General features: G+C 34.0%; 1 protein-coding gene across 1 annotated transcript; it reads left to right on the top strand.

Annotated features, from left to right (window-relative positions):
* The first annotated feature begins 9,769 nt into the window (after window positions 1-9,769).
* LOC143250253 (GTP-binding protein REM 1-like) lies at window positions 9,770-16,218 on the top strand. Its single transcript, XM_076500724.1, has 4 exons — window positions 9,770-10,447; window positions 10,628-10,716; window positions 15,049-15,268; window positions 15,834-16,218. The coding sequence occupies exons 1-4, from the start codon at window positions 9,775-9,777 to the stop codon at window positions 16,079-16,081; spliced, it is 1,230 nt and encodes a 409-aa protein (XP_076356839.1). The 5' UTR covers window positions 9,770-9,774; the 3' UTR covers window positions 16,082-16,218.
* The last annotated feature ends 200 nt before the right edge of the window (window positions 16,219-16,418 follow it).

Here is a 16,418-nt window from a genome sequence, read left to right as displayed (position 1 = left end):
GGACTTTTTCGGCAATGCAATAAAGACTGATTTTTTAAAGTCTTCCGGTATTTCACCCGTGTCATAAATAGTGTTCAGTAGTTTTATCACTTCCTGGATTCCCACTTCTTTTAGGGCTAATAAAAGTTCAATGTGTATGTCGTCTGGACCAGCTGCTTTGCCTTTATGTATCTTCTTCATTCTATGTTCCACTTCATCAGGCATAGTTGGAAGGTCTCTGTGTCTATTTCTATGTGTGGGGTTGGGCTTTACTGTGCATATACACAGGATAAAAGTTTTACAAATATATTATATTAAAATAAAGAGGTACACATAGGATACCTGCATATACTGTATGTTTACAGACACAGAATAACATGATTTTTGGTTATCCTGTACGTACAAACACAAGTTACGTGACTTATTCTTTGTTACTAATTACAATGAGTGTGCAGTTTAGTTCGAAACTAAAGTTTTCAAAATAGAATATGAGAGCGTGAGGAAATGTTCAATTCTTACTTTGATCAAACATCCAACCAGAATAAAAACATATATTATTCCAACTATAGAAATTATCATTGTTGAAATGGAAGAAACTCACGCCCATGATTGTTTCTACTCTACAATCATATAAGAACTTGCTAGTCGACTCCCAGTACATGAGCCTTACAATAAAGGGGACTGGCTGACCTACCTGTTGAAAGGTCAGGTGTATGGCTTTATGCAGTATAACAAAAATATAACTATATTTTTATAAGACTAATGAAATATGTTCACTGTAATAGAGGTTGATGAAATCTAGCGGAAAGGAACAAATGTGTGGTAAATTCAAAGTAAAGTTAATTGATTAAAACTAAATATAAAGACGAAGTAAATTGTATTCAGAAATACAATGAAACTAACTGTGTTTTTGCAGAGATAAAACTGTATTTAAAAGCAGCAACCAAACTAAAATTATTGAATGTACTATACAAACTAGAAGCAATCATTCATCAAGTAGGGAAAACAAGGGGAAAAACACGAGATTACCGTAACAAGTTCTGGGTCTTTCACTATCAAATAAAATCTTGTTGACAGCTCCGGAGACAAATTTCTGTGTCCGCACTCTCTCTTCAGCGCCCTTGCATGGCCAGGTGGGTTAAGGCGTTCGACTCGTAATCTGAGGGTCAAGGTTCGAATCCCTGTTCCATCAAACATGCTCGCCCTTTCAACCTTGGGGGCGTCATAATGTGACCATCAATCCCACTAACTCAATCCCACTGGTAAAAGAGTATCCCAAGAGTTGGCGGTGGGCGGTGATGATTAGCTGCCTTCCCTCTAGTCTTACACTGCTAAATTATGGACGACTGGCGTAGATAGCGCTCGTGTATCTTTGTGCGAAATTCTAAAGAACAAACAAACAACTTCTTCAGCTGAACAACCACGAACTTGAATTACGAAGATCCAGTTTTTCTCTGCAGTTGAGGGAGAAGAAAAAGTGAATAACTAGTACCCTTTCCTTTCATATCCTTTCCCAACAAATCTATAACATTCTAACACTCGTTAGACATCCGACTTTGTTGTTATATCCTTTCCCAACAAATCTATAACATTCTAACACTCGTTAGACATCCGACTTTGTTGTTATATCCTTTCCCAACAAATCTATAACATTCTAACACTCGTTAGACATCCGACTTTGTTGTCATATCCTTTCACAATCTGTTATCATTCCTACACTCTTTATTAGACATCCGACTTCATTGTCATATCCTTTCACAATCTGTTATCATTCCTACACTCTTTATTAGACATCCGACTTCATTGTCATATCCTTTCACAATCTGTTATCATTCCTACACTCTTTATTAGACATCCGACTTCATTGTCATATCCTTTCACAATCTGTTATCATTCCTACACTCTTTATTAGAAAATCCGACATCGTTGTTACATTCTTTCGTAGTCATTCTGTGAACAGTCGGTGTTATTGTTTTTATATTTTCCTTTTCAACGAATCCACGTTAAGTTTTATATTGGTCCAATGTGATTGCATAGTTTTTACTTTATGTTCTCCTGTGAAATACGATTAATTCTTCAAATTCGTTGCTGTTCTGTTTGCTTGTATTTTTAAGGGCAATGGGCCATGTGCGATGTGTTCAGTATGGGTATCGAATCCCTAATATAGCGTATAAGCCCTCCGACCCGTTGGAGAGCTCAACGAAATCAGAAATTAATCTTAATGTATATTTAAGATATATATATTATTTACACTAAATAGTACCACCCACAATCACAAATTATTTTCAGAAAACAACAACATTTTATTTGTTTGTTTTGAATTTTGCGCAAAGCTACACGAGGGCTATCTTTGCTAGCTGTCCCTAATTTAGCAGTGTAAGACTAGAGGAAAGGCAGTTAGTCATCGCCACCCACCGTGAATTCTCGGGATACTATTTTACTAAAGAATAGTGGGATTGACCGTCACATTATAACGCACCCACGATTGAAAGGGTGAGCATGTTTGGTGCGACGGGGATTCGAACCCGCGACCCTCAGGTTACGAGTTGAACGTCTTGACCCACCTGGCCATGCCCGGCCCAACAACAACATTAAAATATGGGTGGAAAGTACTACATATGTTTCCGTGATAATTAAAACGTGTTAGAAAAACAGTTGAAACGTCACAATTAAAAACAAAAACAATACACCCTAGTACTGTGTACAAGTGGACATGTCTTATCAAGGTCAAAGGTAGAATAATACTCTAGTGCTGTGTACAAGTGGACATGTCTTATCAAAGTCAAGGGTAGAATAATACTCTAGTGCTGTGTACAAATGGACATGTCTTATCAAGGTCAAAGGTAGAATAATACTCTAATGCTGTGCACACTTGGACATGTCTTATCAAGGTCAAAGGTAGAATAATACTCTAGTGCTGTGTACAAGTGAACATGTTTTATCAAGGTCAAAGGTAGAATAATACTCTAGTGCTGTGTACAAGTGGACATGTCTTATCAAGGTCAAAGGTAGAATAATACCCTAGTGCTGTGTACAAGTGGACATGTCTTATCAAGGTCAAAGGTAGAATAATACCCTAGTGCTGTGTACAAGTGGACATGTCTTATCAAGGTCAAAGGTAGAATAATACTCTAGTGCTGTGTGCAAGTGGACATGTCTTATCAAGGTCAAAGGTAGAATAATACTCTAGTGCTGTGCACACTTGGACATGTCTTATCAAGGTCAAAGGTAGAATAATACCCTAGTGCTGTGTACAAGTGGACATGTCTTATCAAGGTCAAAGGTAGAATAATACTCTAGTGCTGTGTGCAAGTGGACATGTCTTATCAAGGTCAAAGGTAGAATAATACTATAGTGCTGTGCACACTTGGACATGTCTTATCAAGGTCAAAGGTAGAATAAAAATAATAATTTGTCTTCACCTTTTCAAAGCAGATCCACTTGTAAAAAGCACTTGGATTTTACCAGGCTTAGTTTAATGTAAGAGTTTGTTTTCTAACTCAAACATTTAATTTTTTCCTTTATTTTCTGTTAAAAAAGAAAGCAAAACAATGATCTGCCCTCAACGGGTATTTTAACCAATTTCTAATGTTATAAGTCCTCAAACTGACCACTGAGCCAAGGGCAGGTTTTTTTTATTTTTCCTGTTTTTTTTATCTGAAAGAGACTTGGGGAAAACAGTATTTCCTCATTTCATTTTTGATGTTATAAAAATTGATTTCTTAAGAAATACTGCCTGGGGGATTTATAACGCTAAAAACTGGGTTTCGAGACCGTGATGGACAAAGCACAGGCAGCTAGCTTAATACGTAGTTTAGCGCATAGCAACAAACAAACAAACAAAAATGTTTTTTTTTTTTTTTATGGAAACTGCACCAAAGGACTCAATTTAAATATATCGATAACATTAGTAAGTGAAATGATTTCTTGTGACGTCATTGGCTTCTATGGCAGACCACCGTGACAACGCGTACGACTTACAGATTTGATAGGTTTTAAACATGACCTTTCCCTGCAAATACTTCTAAGTTATTTATAGTCACAAATATATCACATGATTGAATCCAAATGAAAAACATTAAGAATACAAAGTTTTATGCCAATAAAATGTTATTAGCTGCTAAAAATATTCATCCAAGAATTGTAATTATGTTTATACGCTTTTGTGCCTGTAAAACTATTTAATATTTATGTCTAATTCAAAATGAAATGTACCGTTAGGTGGTGCTTATTGTTTAAATTGTATTTTCCTGTTTATTAAAAATCTTTAAGATATTGACTTTTTTGTTATTATACGACTAAGTCCTAAAACTTGGGAGCTTGATAACTTCTAAACGTTAACCGTATTTATGCAAAGATTAGTTTGTAGTTGATTCATATTATGTTCTTTATTCTTAATTTACTGTCGTAAAATGAGGTTGTTATTTTACATTAAAAAGATGGTTAAAATTGTACGTTCTTTTCTTTTGTTGTACTTATTAACGTTTTCATTTTTTTTACAAACAATAGACCTACAGAAAAAAATTATTTTACTTAATGCAATTATTTTGTTATCATAGCGGTTTCAATACGATCACGTATTTTATTACTGCCTCCCCTAAGTTGCACAGCGGCATATCTGAAGACTTACAACGCTAGAACTCGCCTTAAAGTTTGTTTTACAGCACAGCAACATTGGGCTATTTGCTTTCTCTATTCAAGGGTATCAAGCCCTTGGATTTTGGCATTGCATATCTGTAAAATTATAACATAACACGAAGAAAATATGAGTTGCAAAAAGTTCCAATTTTAATTTGGATCTAAGTTTATAATAAATATGTACTTAATAGGTGTTTAAAAAACGACCTCAGGCGCATAAGCAGTGGGCAGTTTTTACTCTTTTATTACGTCATTTAATCTTAAATTCTCCTAAAACGGACTAGTAATACCATGTCATTAGTCTAAGTGAAACATTAATCGAACTAACAGATTTGGTTAATTTTCCTATGTTACTATTTCAGTAAAACACTCAACTCGATGTCCACCAGATACAAGGAATTTCTGAAACGACAAATTCCTCATAATATGTAATTCTAATAATTGTTTAGAATTTCGTGCTAAGCTACAGAGAACTGTCTACGCTAGTCATCCCTAATTTAGCAGTAAAAGACCAGAAGGAAGGCAGCTGGTAATCACCAACAATTCTCAGGTTACTCTTTTATAAGCGAATAATTGGAACGACCGTCACATTATAACGCATCTACGGCTAAAAGGAGAAGCATATAAAGTGGGACAGGGATTCGACCCCGAGACCCTCAGATTATGAGTCAAGCGCGCCTAATCACCCACCCGTGCCAGACCTCTGAAATACGTTTAGCATAACATTCACATTTATGTCTTTAAATTCATAACTTCCCATTCAAACTGTACAGTAAAATACGTATAAAAATATACCGAAAAAGACAATTCCAAAATATAAAAACATTCAGAGTGAAACAGTAAATGAAAAAACGAAGCTTTTCATCCCCCGCTGGTGCAGCGATAAGTCTACGGATTTATAACGCTAAAATCAGGGGTACGATCCCCCTCAATGGACTCAGTAGATAGCCTGATGTGGCTTTGCTATAAGAAAACAAACGCACGCACGAAGCTTACGAGATTTGACAATTGTTGTGTTATAAGGAAAAACTGAAAACTGTATTTTCTATATATATATTTATATAACAATTGTCATGATATAATAATAATAAATTAAAAACTGCACTTCCGAGACATAACAGTTTTAGTCGTATAACAATTCATTAAAAATTGCACTTCAGAGATATGAAAGTTTTTGTTGTATAAAAATTGATTAAATTGCATTTTCAAAATATAAGAGCTTTTGACGCATAACAATTGATTGAAAATTGTACCACTGAGACGTAATATTTATTGTTAGTTTAGATTAGTTAAAGATAAAAAAGTTTTATTTATGCTTTAAATTTTCAAGTTTGTAGATTAGTTTCAGATTTATAAACACTCTTGTATTCCTTTTTTTACCCTTTTGTCAGAGAGTTGTGTTCAAAATGTGATAACATTGAAAGTAGTTGTAACACTGAGCTAACGTACTTAAACAATATAATGAAAGAAACAACATAATTTCGTCTCTTGCTTCTGTGTATAGCTAACCTTTTCTCTTCCAACTTTTGGAATTGAGAGTACATATATTTTTAACGTAATCACATCCACCTTCTACTTTTTTGTACATTTTTTCCCTCACTAAATGGAGGTTTCTGAATTTACAGTATTCAAGTTTTCTGGCTGAATCTAGCAAAGTTTCATTTTGTAAGCGTTAACACTTGTTGGACAACAAGACCATACCATAAGCAGCTGGATACTGCACTTTTGAGCAAAATCTGAGTAATAATTACCTTATCCTAGAGTATGTATTCCAAACTTTCCCAGTACAAGGTCTCACGCACAACGAATCTGAATGTCTTAACAGTAATTTACATTTACTCCAGTTTGAAACCCCTATTCTAAGACAAATGGATACTCATTGTAAAGTTTTCATTTTCTCTTACTAAACCTGAATCATTGACGCGTTTAGAGTAGTTCACTTCATTTGTTCATGTACGTTGCAAGCGATTAAATGTTTATTTTCAGACGTTCAATTTTCACATTTTCAAATATACACGTTAGCTGGTAAGCTTATCTCCGCATGTACTCATAATACTACTTATAAAAACTTGGTCAATATTTCTACTTGTAACTGTTGTATTCTGTTATGCATTGATTTCTGTTTGGAATTCTTCTTCCCGGTGACAGTCAGGTTTTACATTTAAGTATCGTTGTCTGTGATTTGCAAAAAGTCATTTTATCTATGCTATAAACGTGTTTTCAGAGAAAGTTCATGTTTAAAATCAATCATATTCGTAAGTGTTTCTCCTTGTCTTGACGTCACTGAAAAAATCATTCTGTTATCGATAGATAATAAAAGTTTTGAAACGGCTTGACTCGGTAATGAAAAAACTTAATTATAAATGTACAACGATGGATAGGTAGTTTGAATCCTTCGAGTTTATTCGTTGTGCAGTTTCAATAGAAAGTTTTTAAGAAACCAACTTTTACAAAGCAAAACTAAAATAAAGAAATAAGGCTGTTTTCTTTCAAAACTTTTATATTAAAAAAATACAGGGGAAAGAAAAAATATTTACCAAACATTCCATTGTGTAGCTTTGCGCTTAATTATAAACAAGCAAAACTCTCTATATGATGATTAATATCCTGTAAATGTTATTTTGTGCTTTAATAGATAATTGTTAGTCCATAAGCTACAAGTGTTGATATATGACTCGTACTGAAAACATTAGCTTCTGTCTTATAATTATAGGCTTTGTTTGAAAATAAACGTATGACAAAACACAACATTCGTGATGACGAGAAACTCACTTGAAATAAAAATGTATCTCAGAACGTCTTGTATGGGTATTATCTTCTTAACCTGAAGATGACCTAAGAAGGTCGAAACGTTGTTCTCTGCTTATCAATAAAATTGTTAATACCCATACCAGCCGTTCTGAAAACAAAACAAAACATTCCAGTAAACACCAAATTTATTTAAACTGAAGTCCACACTATGTAAAAACTACACTGTCAAACAGAACACCAGCATTATTTATAAAATACAATGCAACAACCAACACGATTTCTATATTAAAGAAATAAGCAGAAAAATTGAAACTAGATTCAAAGAACAAAAACATCTTTACATTTGAACATCGGAAATCAAATAAACACAACATTAACATACTCAGATGCTAAGTAGGGAAACAAACGCAAAATCAAAGAAGCCCTACTTATACAGCAACTAAAACCAACATTAAACCAATATAAAGAAACACCTTCATACCTATACTAATTAATAATCTAACATCCAACTGCAACGACCTCTACAACCCGTACCCGTTTACACTTTTGTCCCTAGGACATGTGTCTGGCAGCGGTTTTAGTTGCAAACTCTATCTTCATTAACCTGAAGATGACCTAAGAAGTTGGAACGTTGTTTTGTACTTTATTTTAATTAAAGTGCTAATACTCATAACAGCCGTCTTGAGAATACTTATGACAGTAGGTTTTTAGAGTAAAATACTAAATTATGAGAACCTTATTACGATGGGTTTTTAGTGTAAAGTACTGGAACTAGATTATGAGAATCCTATGGCGGTAAGTTTTAGTATAAAATAATAAATTATGAGAAATTTACGACAGTAGGTTTTTAGTATAAAATAGTAGATTATGAGTACATTATCCCGTTAAAGTATATATATATGTATTCTTAATTTACTGACTGAACTTGTTAAGCTTGGATTGTAAACCTTACGTTTTTTAAAACGATATATCTTAGTTATATTTTACATTTAACGTACATCAAGAATCAGACGTGACCAAAAATACACGTTTGCTCCTTTTAGCTACATAAGAGGTCACACTTGACAACTGATTATGGGCAGAATGTTCATGTTGGATCAAATAACTGTAGGTTCGTCTGATTCCAGAAAATTTCATTAGAAATAAAATGATATGGTACTCGGCATATAATATATTAATATGTGGTTGTTAGTATATTATGTCTGTAGATATGCGGTTGTTAATGTATTACGTATGTACTTTTGTGATTGCGAGTGTATTACGTGTGTAGATATGTGGTTGTAAATGTATTGTGTGTCAAGATAAGTGGTTGTGAATGTATCTGGTGTGTTGGTGTGCAGAAAAGTTGTTGTGAAAATACTGCGAGAGTGTATAAGTAATCCATAGTGCTTGCTCGGTGTTGCTGGGCTCTCAAATGTTCCACACTATTTGATTCAACCAGTGTGGGGTAAACCAACCAAAAATGTGTTTAATAAAGACCAATTATCACACACTTTCTATTGTGGTTATTGTGTTTACCGTTGATGGTTCTGCACAGGAAAAAAAAAATGACAGATCGAAAACCGCGTGATAACCAAAACAATATAGTTTTGAACGATTCGTGAACGAATAAAAATCCATGTATCACCGACAAAGTGATGTAAATATTTACAATATCCGCCCAAAGATGTTGACTTTTGAATAATGTTGAGGGGACAAAAATAGAATGATTATGAGCTAAATATTAAACCATTTTAAAGAACAACCAAACTTCATGAAAAACCTGTTGAAATAAGAGATATGGAATGGCTATATGAAATGGTTCTATATGGTTTTACACTTTATGAAAGTACACAAGAAGAAAAGGTAATTATGTTTTTCTTTTTATTGTTTGTGTTTTTTATTGACAGCTCAAGACGTCTTTACGTTTGTTCGTTTGTCTCAAATTCTTCACCTGTATTGTAAGTACAACTTTAATGTGGAGCATCTAGCGGTATATTTTTGTTTTATATATTGGCCATCCAGAACACAGATTGTACTTGTAACTGCGAGAAGTTTTGATGCTTGTTTTAAAAGAATGCACTGGATCTTCTAGAATTTTCTAGTAATTCTGTTACTGTTAACATCTAAACAGTTAATTTTAACAGCACGAAGCTGCAGATGCTTTATACTATTTTTACTACCACTGTTTCAAAAGTAAAAGTTCACATGGTCTCAAACAAATCGAATAACGCTAGAAAAACCTAGTTTTTAGTCCAGCCAGTTGGAGCATTGTTAGAGTACTACAGCATTTCCTATTTGTTTACGATTTATTTAAATCAACCAATGACAGATCGCGTAGGGCACGTGATCATTACTAGAATAATATAGTCCGTAGTGTATATTAGATTCAGACGTTACACTATACAAAGTAGATGTTGATAGCACATGACACACGTCTCTAAGATTATCTGGAAAACAATATTATGGTTTACAGTTTATACCACTTCTAAACGTTTGCCAAAACACTTGAACCTTGCAATGCAGGTCTGTAGCATGCCAGATTTACAAAACGTGTTTTCACCTTTACATTTATCGTGTCGCACAACCCCAAGAGTTATCCCTAACTCGAGCTCACCCAAAAGTAACTTAACCTGTCAAGAAACAGGTAGAAAGGGCATTGAGGGGCCTAATAGTCCCAGGAGAGGTACATATCCACTTGCCTCACCTTCCCGCCGTCGACGAAGCAATTTACATATGGATTGCGAAATTGACTCTTGGGCTCAGTTTAAACGACGTAGCAGCACAAATCCGCTCTCAACAAACAGCTTGGTATTAAATGGTCATCGCCTTCGTCGCTTTAGCGTCACCCCTAAGTGGATAGTTAACTCGGGTGACCCGGTCAGAAATCGATCCAGTTCCGACGTAGAACCTTACCACAGAAGTTGCAGCGACGCCAGCGATTATCTTTCCTCGGCAAGTTCTAGCCGTAGAAGCAGTAATTCTCCCCTGTACCGTGTGGGGATCATTGGAGGAGAGAATGTGGGAAAAACAAGTCTCATCTACAACTTCGTGAACTCAGACTATCTGACGGGGTGTGAGAGTTACCAAGTGAATACAGGTAAGTTGTCTAAACTTATAGAAAGACACTTTGCCACAAACATTAAAACTTCTCGAAATAGACACTCAAATCACACACGTATTATCCCAAACATCACACACACACAAAAATGCTTGTTTCGTGTTGTATATCATAGTATATATAAAGTGTCGTTATGTAAACACTTCTATTGATCTTCAGAGTACGACGTGGAAGGATCCGTTTCTGTACTTATGGACGACCATGAGACTGATCTGATCTTCGAATCTATTTCGTCTTCGGAAGTTACGGTACGTAAGTCATTACTTATTATTATTCTCAGACTGTTTCTTGTTATAACGTTTTCCCCAATGCTATTGTTTAATTACCTACGTGGATATAAGAAGTGAGCACTTAGTGCCTTTGAATATACAGTTTCTAAGTGTCACTGGAGAGGATGTTAAATAAACAGAAGATCGCACGTGGTTTTATTTCCTGTTTTATGATAAAAATCTAAAAGTACATCCATCAGCTCAATATAACTTTTCGATAAATCATGTTTATTTTGTATTTCATTCAGACATATATTTATAAACAGTTTTGGAAATCAAAAGTGATAGAACAAAGTATATAATAGTTATTCATAATTATTCTCGGGACGATTGGTACGTCCATAAACATGGTTTCTCATATGATTTGTTTCTTTAATTTGATATTGTTGTGGCATTTCTCGCCACTGAAGGATCATGACTTGTCTTGAAATATATCATGCCAGTAAATATAAAGCGTTAATTCTTCAACACAAGAACTAAAAAGAAACATATGATGCTAGAATAGATAAAACTTTAACCCTTCAACACAAGAACTAAAAAGAAACATATGATGCTAGAATAGATAAAACTTTAATTCTTCAGCACAAGAATTAAAAGAAACATATGATGTTAGAACAAGTAAAGCTTTAATTCTTTAACACAAGAACTAAAAAAGAAACATATGATGTTAAAATAGATAAAGAGATAATCCTTCAACACAAGAATTAAAAGAAACATATGATGTTAAAACAAATAAAGCGTTAATTCTTCAACACATAAACAACTTGCTACGCAACCGGTATGACGAAGCAAGTTTGAAATGACTCACCCCAAGGTGAATAAAGCGTTAATGCTTTAACACAAAAATCAACACCGTACATATGTTAAGGTAAGTCACTGTTGATATTACTTAAAACGTTAAGGTACCTCAAAGTGCTATCACTGAAACTGTTGAGATGAAATATATTTTTCCATAGCGCATATTAAACGTCTTATTCGGTGTTGATTATTGGAAACAAAGTGACAGTACTTTCATAGAACATCCAATTTTAATGAGAAAAACGAAACAACGCTTGTCAGTCAGTAATACAAGCTGTTTAATCAATTAAATACATACCGCACACATACACACACGCGCGCATGCGCACACAACTGTTTAATAATTATAATGATTATAATAATTATAATAATGACAAATTTCAACTATGCAAAATAATAACTTACTTCTTATTATTTATTAATAGAACAAATATTGGTTTCAGTTTATTATTTTGTCTTAAAAAACTTCTGTTGAGTTAATGGATAAGTCTCCTATTATCAGGAGCGTAGAAACTGGGGAACCGGGGGATTCGTGTTCCCCAACAATTTCTAAACAGCAAGCTATGTAAAACGGTATTATTACTATGTCGGTATTTTAAAGTCAAAGAAATATTGTAGATGGTTGTAATACATCTGGTTGGTCAAAAGTCTTGAGTTGATTATTGTTCACACAGACCTAATAATCGTGAAAAAGGTCAAAATACACTAACTAGTATGTTATTTATCAAATCGAAATAATGTGTATCATTTGGTAAATAATCAGACACATATTCGTGTTCTAAGTATTTAAACTTATTTATATATATTATAATAATCGCTTAAACGTATTTTACGTGTATTATCTTCTTGGTTAAATTTGAGTATGGTTTTACGTATGTAATCAATGAGTCTTTGACAACATAACTTTACTATATACACATGATTAACTAGACATGTCTGTATAGCTTTACTGTATACACATGATTAACTAGACATGTCTGTATAGCTTTATTGTATACAGAAGATTCACTAGACATGTCTGTATAGCTTTACTGTATACACATGATTAACTAGACATGTCTGTATAACTTTACTATATACACATGATCAACTAGACATGTCTGTATAGCTTTACTGTATACACATGAATAACTAGACATGTCTGTATAACTTTACTATATACACATGATTAACTAGACATGTCTTTATAGCTTTACTGTATACACATGATTAACTAGACATGTCTGTATAACTTTACTGTATACACATGATTAACTAGACATGTCTGTATAACTTTACTGTATACACATGATTAACTAGACATATCTGTATAGCTTTACTGTATACACACGAGTAACAAAACATGTCTGCATAGCTTTACTGTATACACACGAGTAACAAAACATGTCTGCATAGCTTTACTGTATACACACGAGTAACAAAACATGTCTGCATAGCTTTACTGTATACACACGAGTAACAAAACATGTCTGCATAGCTTTACTGTATACACACGAGTAACAAAACATGTCTGCATAGCTTTACTGTATACACACGAGTAACAAAACATGTCTGTATAGCTTTATTGTATACACATGAATAACTAGACATGTCTGTATAGCTTTACTGTATACACATGATTAACTAGATATGTCTGTATAGCTTTACTGTATACACATGATTAACTAGACATGTCTGTATAACTTTACTATATACACATGATTAACTAGACATGTCTGTATAGCTTTACTGTATACACATGATTAACTAGACATGTCTGTATAGCTTTACTGTATACACATGATTAACTAGACATGTCTGTATAGCTTTACTGTATACACATGATTAACTAGACATGTCTGTATAGCTTTACTGTATACACAAGATTAACTAGACATGTCTGTATAACTTTACTATATACACATGATCAACTAGACATGTCTGTATAGCTTTACTGTATACACATGAATAACTAGACATGTCTGTATAGCTTTACTGCATACACATGATTAACTAGACATGTCTGTATAGCTTTACTGTATACACATGATTAACTAGACCGCTTTCTTCGTGACATCATTTTTCTGAATAAATCTGGGATTTTGTACACATCTGTACTGTTCTTTGTACACATTTGTACTGTTCTTTGTACACATCTGTACTGTTCTTTGTACACATCTGTACCGTTCTTTGTACATATCAGTTCTGTTCTTTGTACATATGTGTACTGTTCTTTGTACACATCTGTACTGTTCTTTGTACACATCTGTACCGTTCTTTGTACATATCTGTTCTGTTCTTTGTACATATCTGTACTGTTCTTTGTCTACATCTGTACTGTTCTTTGTACACATCTGTACCGTTCTTTGTACATATCTGTTCTGTTCTTTGTACATATCTGTACTGTTCTTTGTACACATCTGTACCGTTCTTTGTACACATCTGTACTGTTCTTTGTACACATCTGTACTGTTCTTTGTACATATCTGTTCTGTTCTTTGTACACATCTGTACTGTTCTTTGTACATATCTGTTCTGTTCTTTGTACATATCTGTACTGTCCTTTGTACACATCTGTACTGTTCTTTGTACACATCTGTACCGTTCTTTGTACATATCTGTTCTGTTCTTTGTACATATCTGTACTGTTCTTTGTACACATCTGTACTGTTCTTTGTACACATCTGTACTGTTCTTTGTACATATCTATTCTGTTCTTTGTACACATCTGTACTGTTCTTTGTGTCTTTCTATCTTAGATCTCGTTACTCCACGGTACTGTTTTGTTTCTACTAAATTAACAAGTGTTGTGTGTGTCTATTTACTTTCTGACTTCTGTAACCATAGTGATGAAGTGTGATACAATGGTTGTTAATGTTACACTTCACTGAGGTGGAATAGGAGAAAGAGATTCGCCTGCACGTCCACTGACATAACCACTTTCTCTCTCGCTTCTTGTCAACACAAGCAGTGGATGTCATAACGCTATTTATAAAGTACTAACTACACAACTATCCTACATTATTAAGATCAGAAGTGAACAAAGAACCTTTGACATCCGCAGGTTGTAATAATTAGTTCAGAAGTAAGATGAGTTTTATTCATTTTACAATCTGAACATACCGTCAGCTCGTCGACACCAGGCCTATGTTTTGAATTAAGCGTAAAGTTGACAGTGGACAGTCTTTGCTGTGCTCAAATCAGCGATGGATCCCCAAACTTTAGATCTTAAGTTTATTTCTGAACCATATTCTAGATGGGAGATGAGGACATTACATTAGAATGACTTGTGTTACAGAAAATGTTCTGTTCGTTGAAGTTCATTTTCAAAGGCTCTCAACTCCCCATTTTTTTTAGTACTTCATTCCATTTCTAACCACACTCTTTAAGTTACTCACGTGATAAGCAATTGGTTTTTATCAAAGAAAAAAAGATTGATTCATTTATTTATATCATTTGGCAAACTTATTCCGTGTTACTAGAATCAGATATTGAGACTGCTTTTTATGCCTTCATTTTTTTTTCTGTTATTAGGTGGACGACACAATGTTTTCCTTCACGGATGCCTTCCTAGTGTTGTACTCGATGACCGACAGACAGAGTTTTGAAGACGCAGGACGAACCCTTGCTCTTCTGCGGTATTTAGGAACAAAGTTAAACAAGGATATAATGGGACCTGATGCTTTTCCAAAAGCTCTCATTCTGGTCGGAAATAAATGCGACTTAGTTCGTAGCAGAGCAGTCACTGAGGAAGGTAATCAACCGTTTCACTACTGACCAATTAGAAGCTTAATTCCCGCTATGTTTGTCATATATTTTACATACAAGATGCAAAGAATTATCTCACCAAATCCTAGTCGAAACAAACAATGTTTTTACCGATGATTACATCTGCATTTTTTTCTAGAGAAAGAGTTTCTTAAATTTATAAAAGAAGAGTATATTGGGTTTGTAAATATTCTAACAGTTAACCTTTTTACGATACTTCACACTAGTAATAAACTTAGCTCTATGCCTACTTAACATTGTTTCATTTTAATAAAAGGTTATTATCGTAATAGATTTAATATGTTTCTTGTTCTGATATCTCACTAAAGAACTGATTCACAGAAGTTAAACTTAAAGGGTAATTCTGTCTACAAAATAAAAACTGCTTAAACTTCTTCCATTTACAGTTTTAAGACGAATCTATCGTATAATATAATATCTTATTGGGGTAGGTTGTGGGCTGTTGTGTAGCTTAGTTATATAAAATAAACAAACTCTACTCGAAATAACATTTTAATCAAACTTGTAATTTCGTCTTGCCATTTCGACAGAGGGCCGAATCTTAGCGAACAAATACAACATTAAGTTCATCGAAACGTCCACAGAAATATCGCACAACGTAGATGAACTGTTAGTTGGGATCATTAGCCAGATCCGTCTGAGGTCGAGAGTAACGATTGATGACAGCCCCATCTACAAGTCCAGATGTCTAAGTGGAAAGGCTCGCGGTTTGATGAGCAAATTCTTATTCAAATGTGAACTGAAAGTTAGATCGTGCGATAACCTTTATGTCTTGTAATATTCCAAACATTCTGTACTAGTGTCATGATATTTTTGAATTAATATCTTGTGCCTCGCTGTTTTTCAGTGTGGTCTTTACCACTGTGGACATTTATGCAGATGTATCATGTCAATATATTCTGAAATAAATATTTAAAAGGCTTATAAAAGTGTTATCTAAGTATTGCCTGCAAAAAATCACCTTTCCCAAATGAAACCAAAGAAGATATTTTGATATTTTAGGATTTTGATAAACCGTTAAATGTTTGTACTTCCTCTGCAGCTTTGAAATTAACTATGAAACCTTCACATACTTTAACTATATCCACAGACTCAAGCTGTGACTTACCTAACGG

Source organism: Tachypleus tridentatus, chromosome 5, assembly GCF_004210375.1.
Source record: "Tachypleus tridentatus isolate NWPU-2018 chromosome 5, ASM421037v1, whole genome shotgun sequence".
NCBI lineage: Eukaryota > Metazoa > Arthropoda > Merostomata > Xiphosura > Limulidae > Tachypleus > Tachypleus tridentatus.
This window is presented reverse-complemented; position numbering and strand designations above follow the sequence as displayed.

What these genes read in the sequence shown, in the direction of transcription:
- LOC143250253 (XM_076500724.1), top strand. Translation starts at nt 9,775, where the DNA reads ATGACACACGTCTCTAAGATTATCTGGAAAACAATATTATGGTTTACA. An exon ending in GAGTTACCAAGTGAATACAG is followed by an intron (nt 10,448 to 10,627) that starts GTAAGTTGTCTA and finishes ATTGATCTTCAG; the next exon opens with AGTACGACGTGGAAGGATCC. An exon ending in TTTCGTCTTCGGAAGTTACG is followed by an intron (nt 10,717 to 15,048) that starts GTACGTAAGTCA and finishes TTCTGTTATTAG; the next exon opens with GTGGACGACACAATGTTTTC.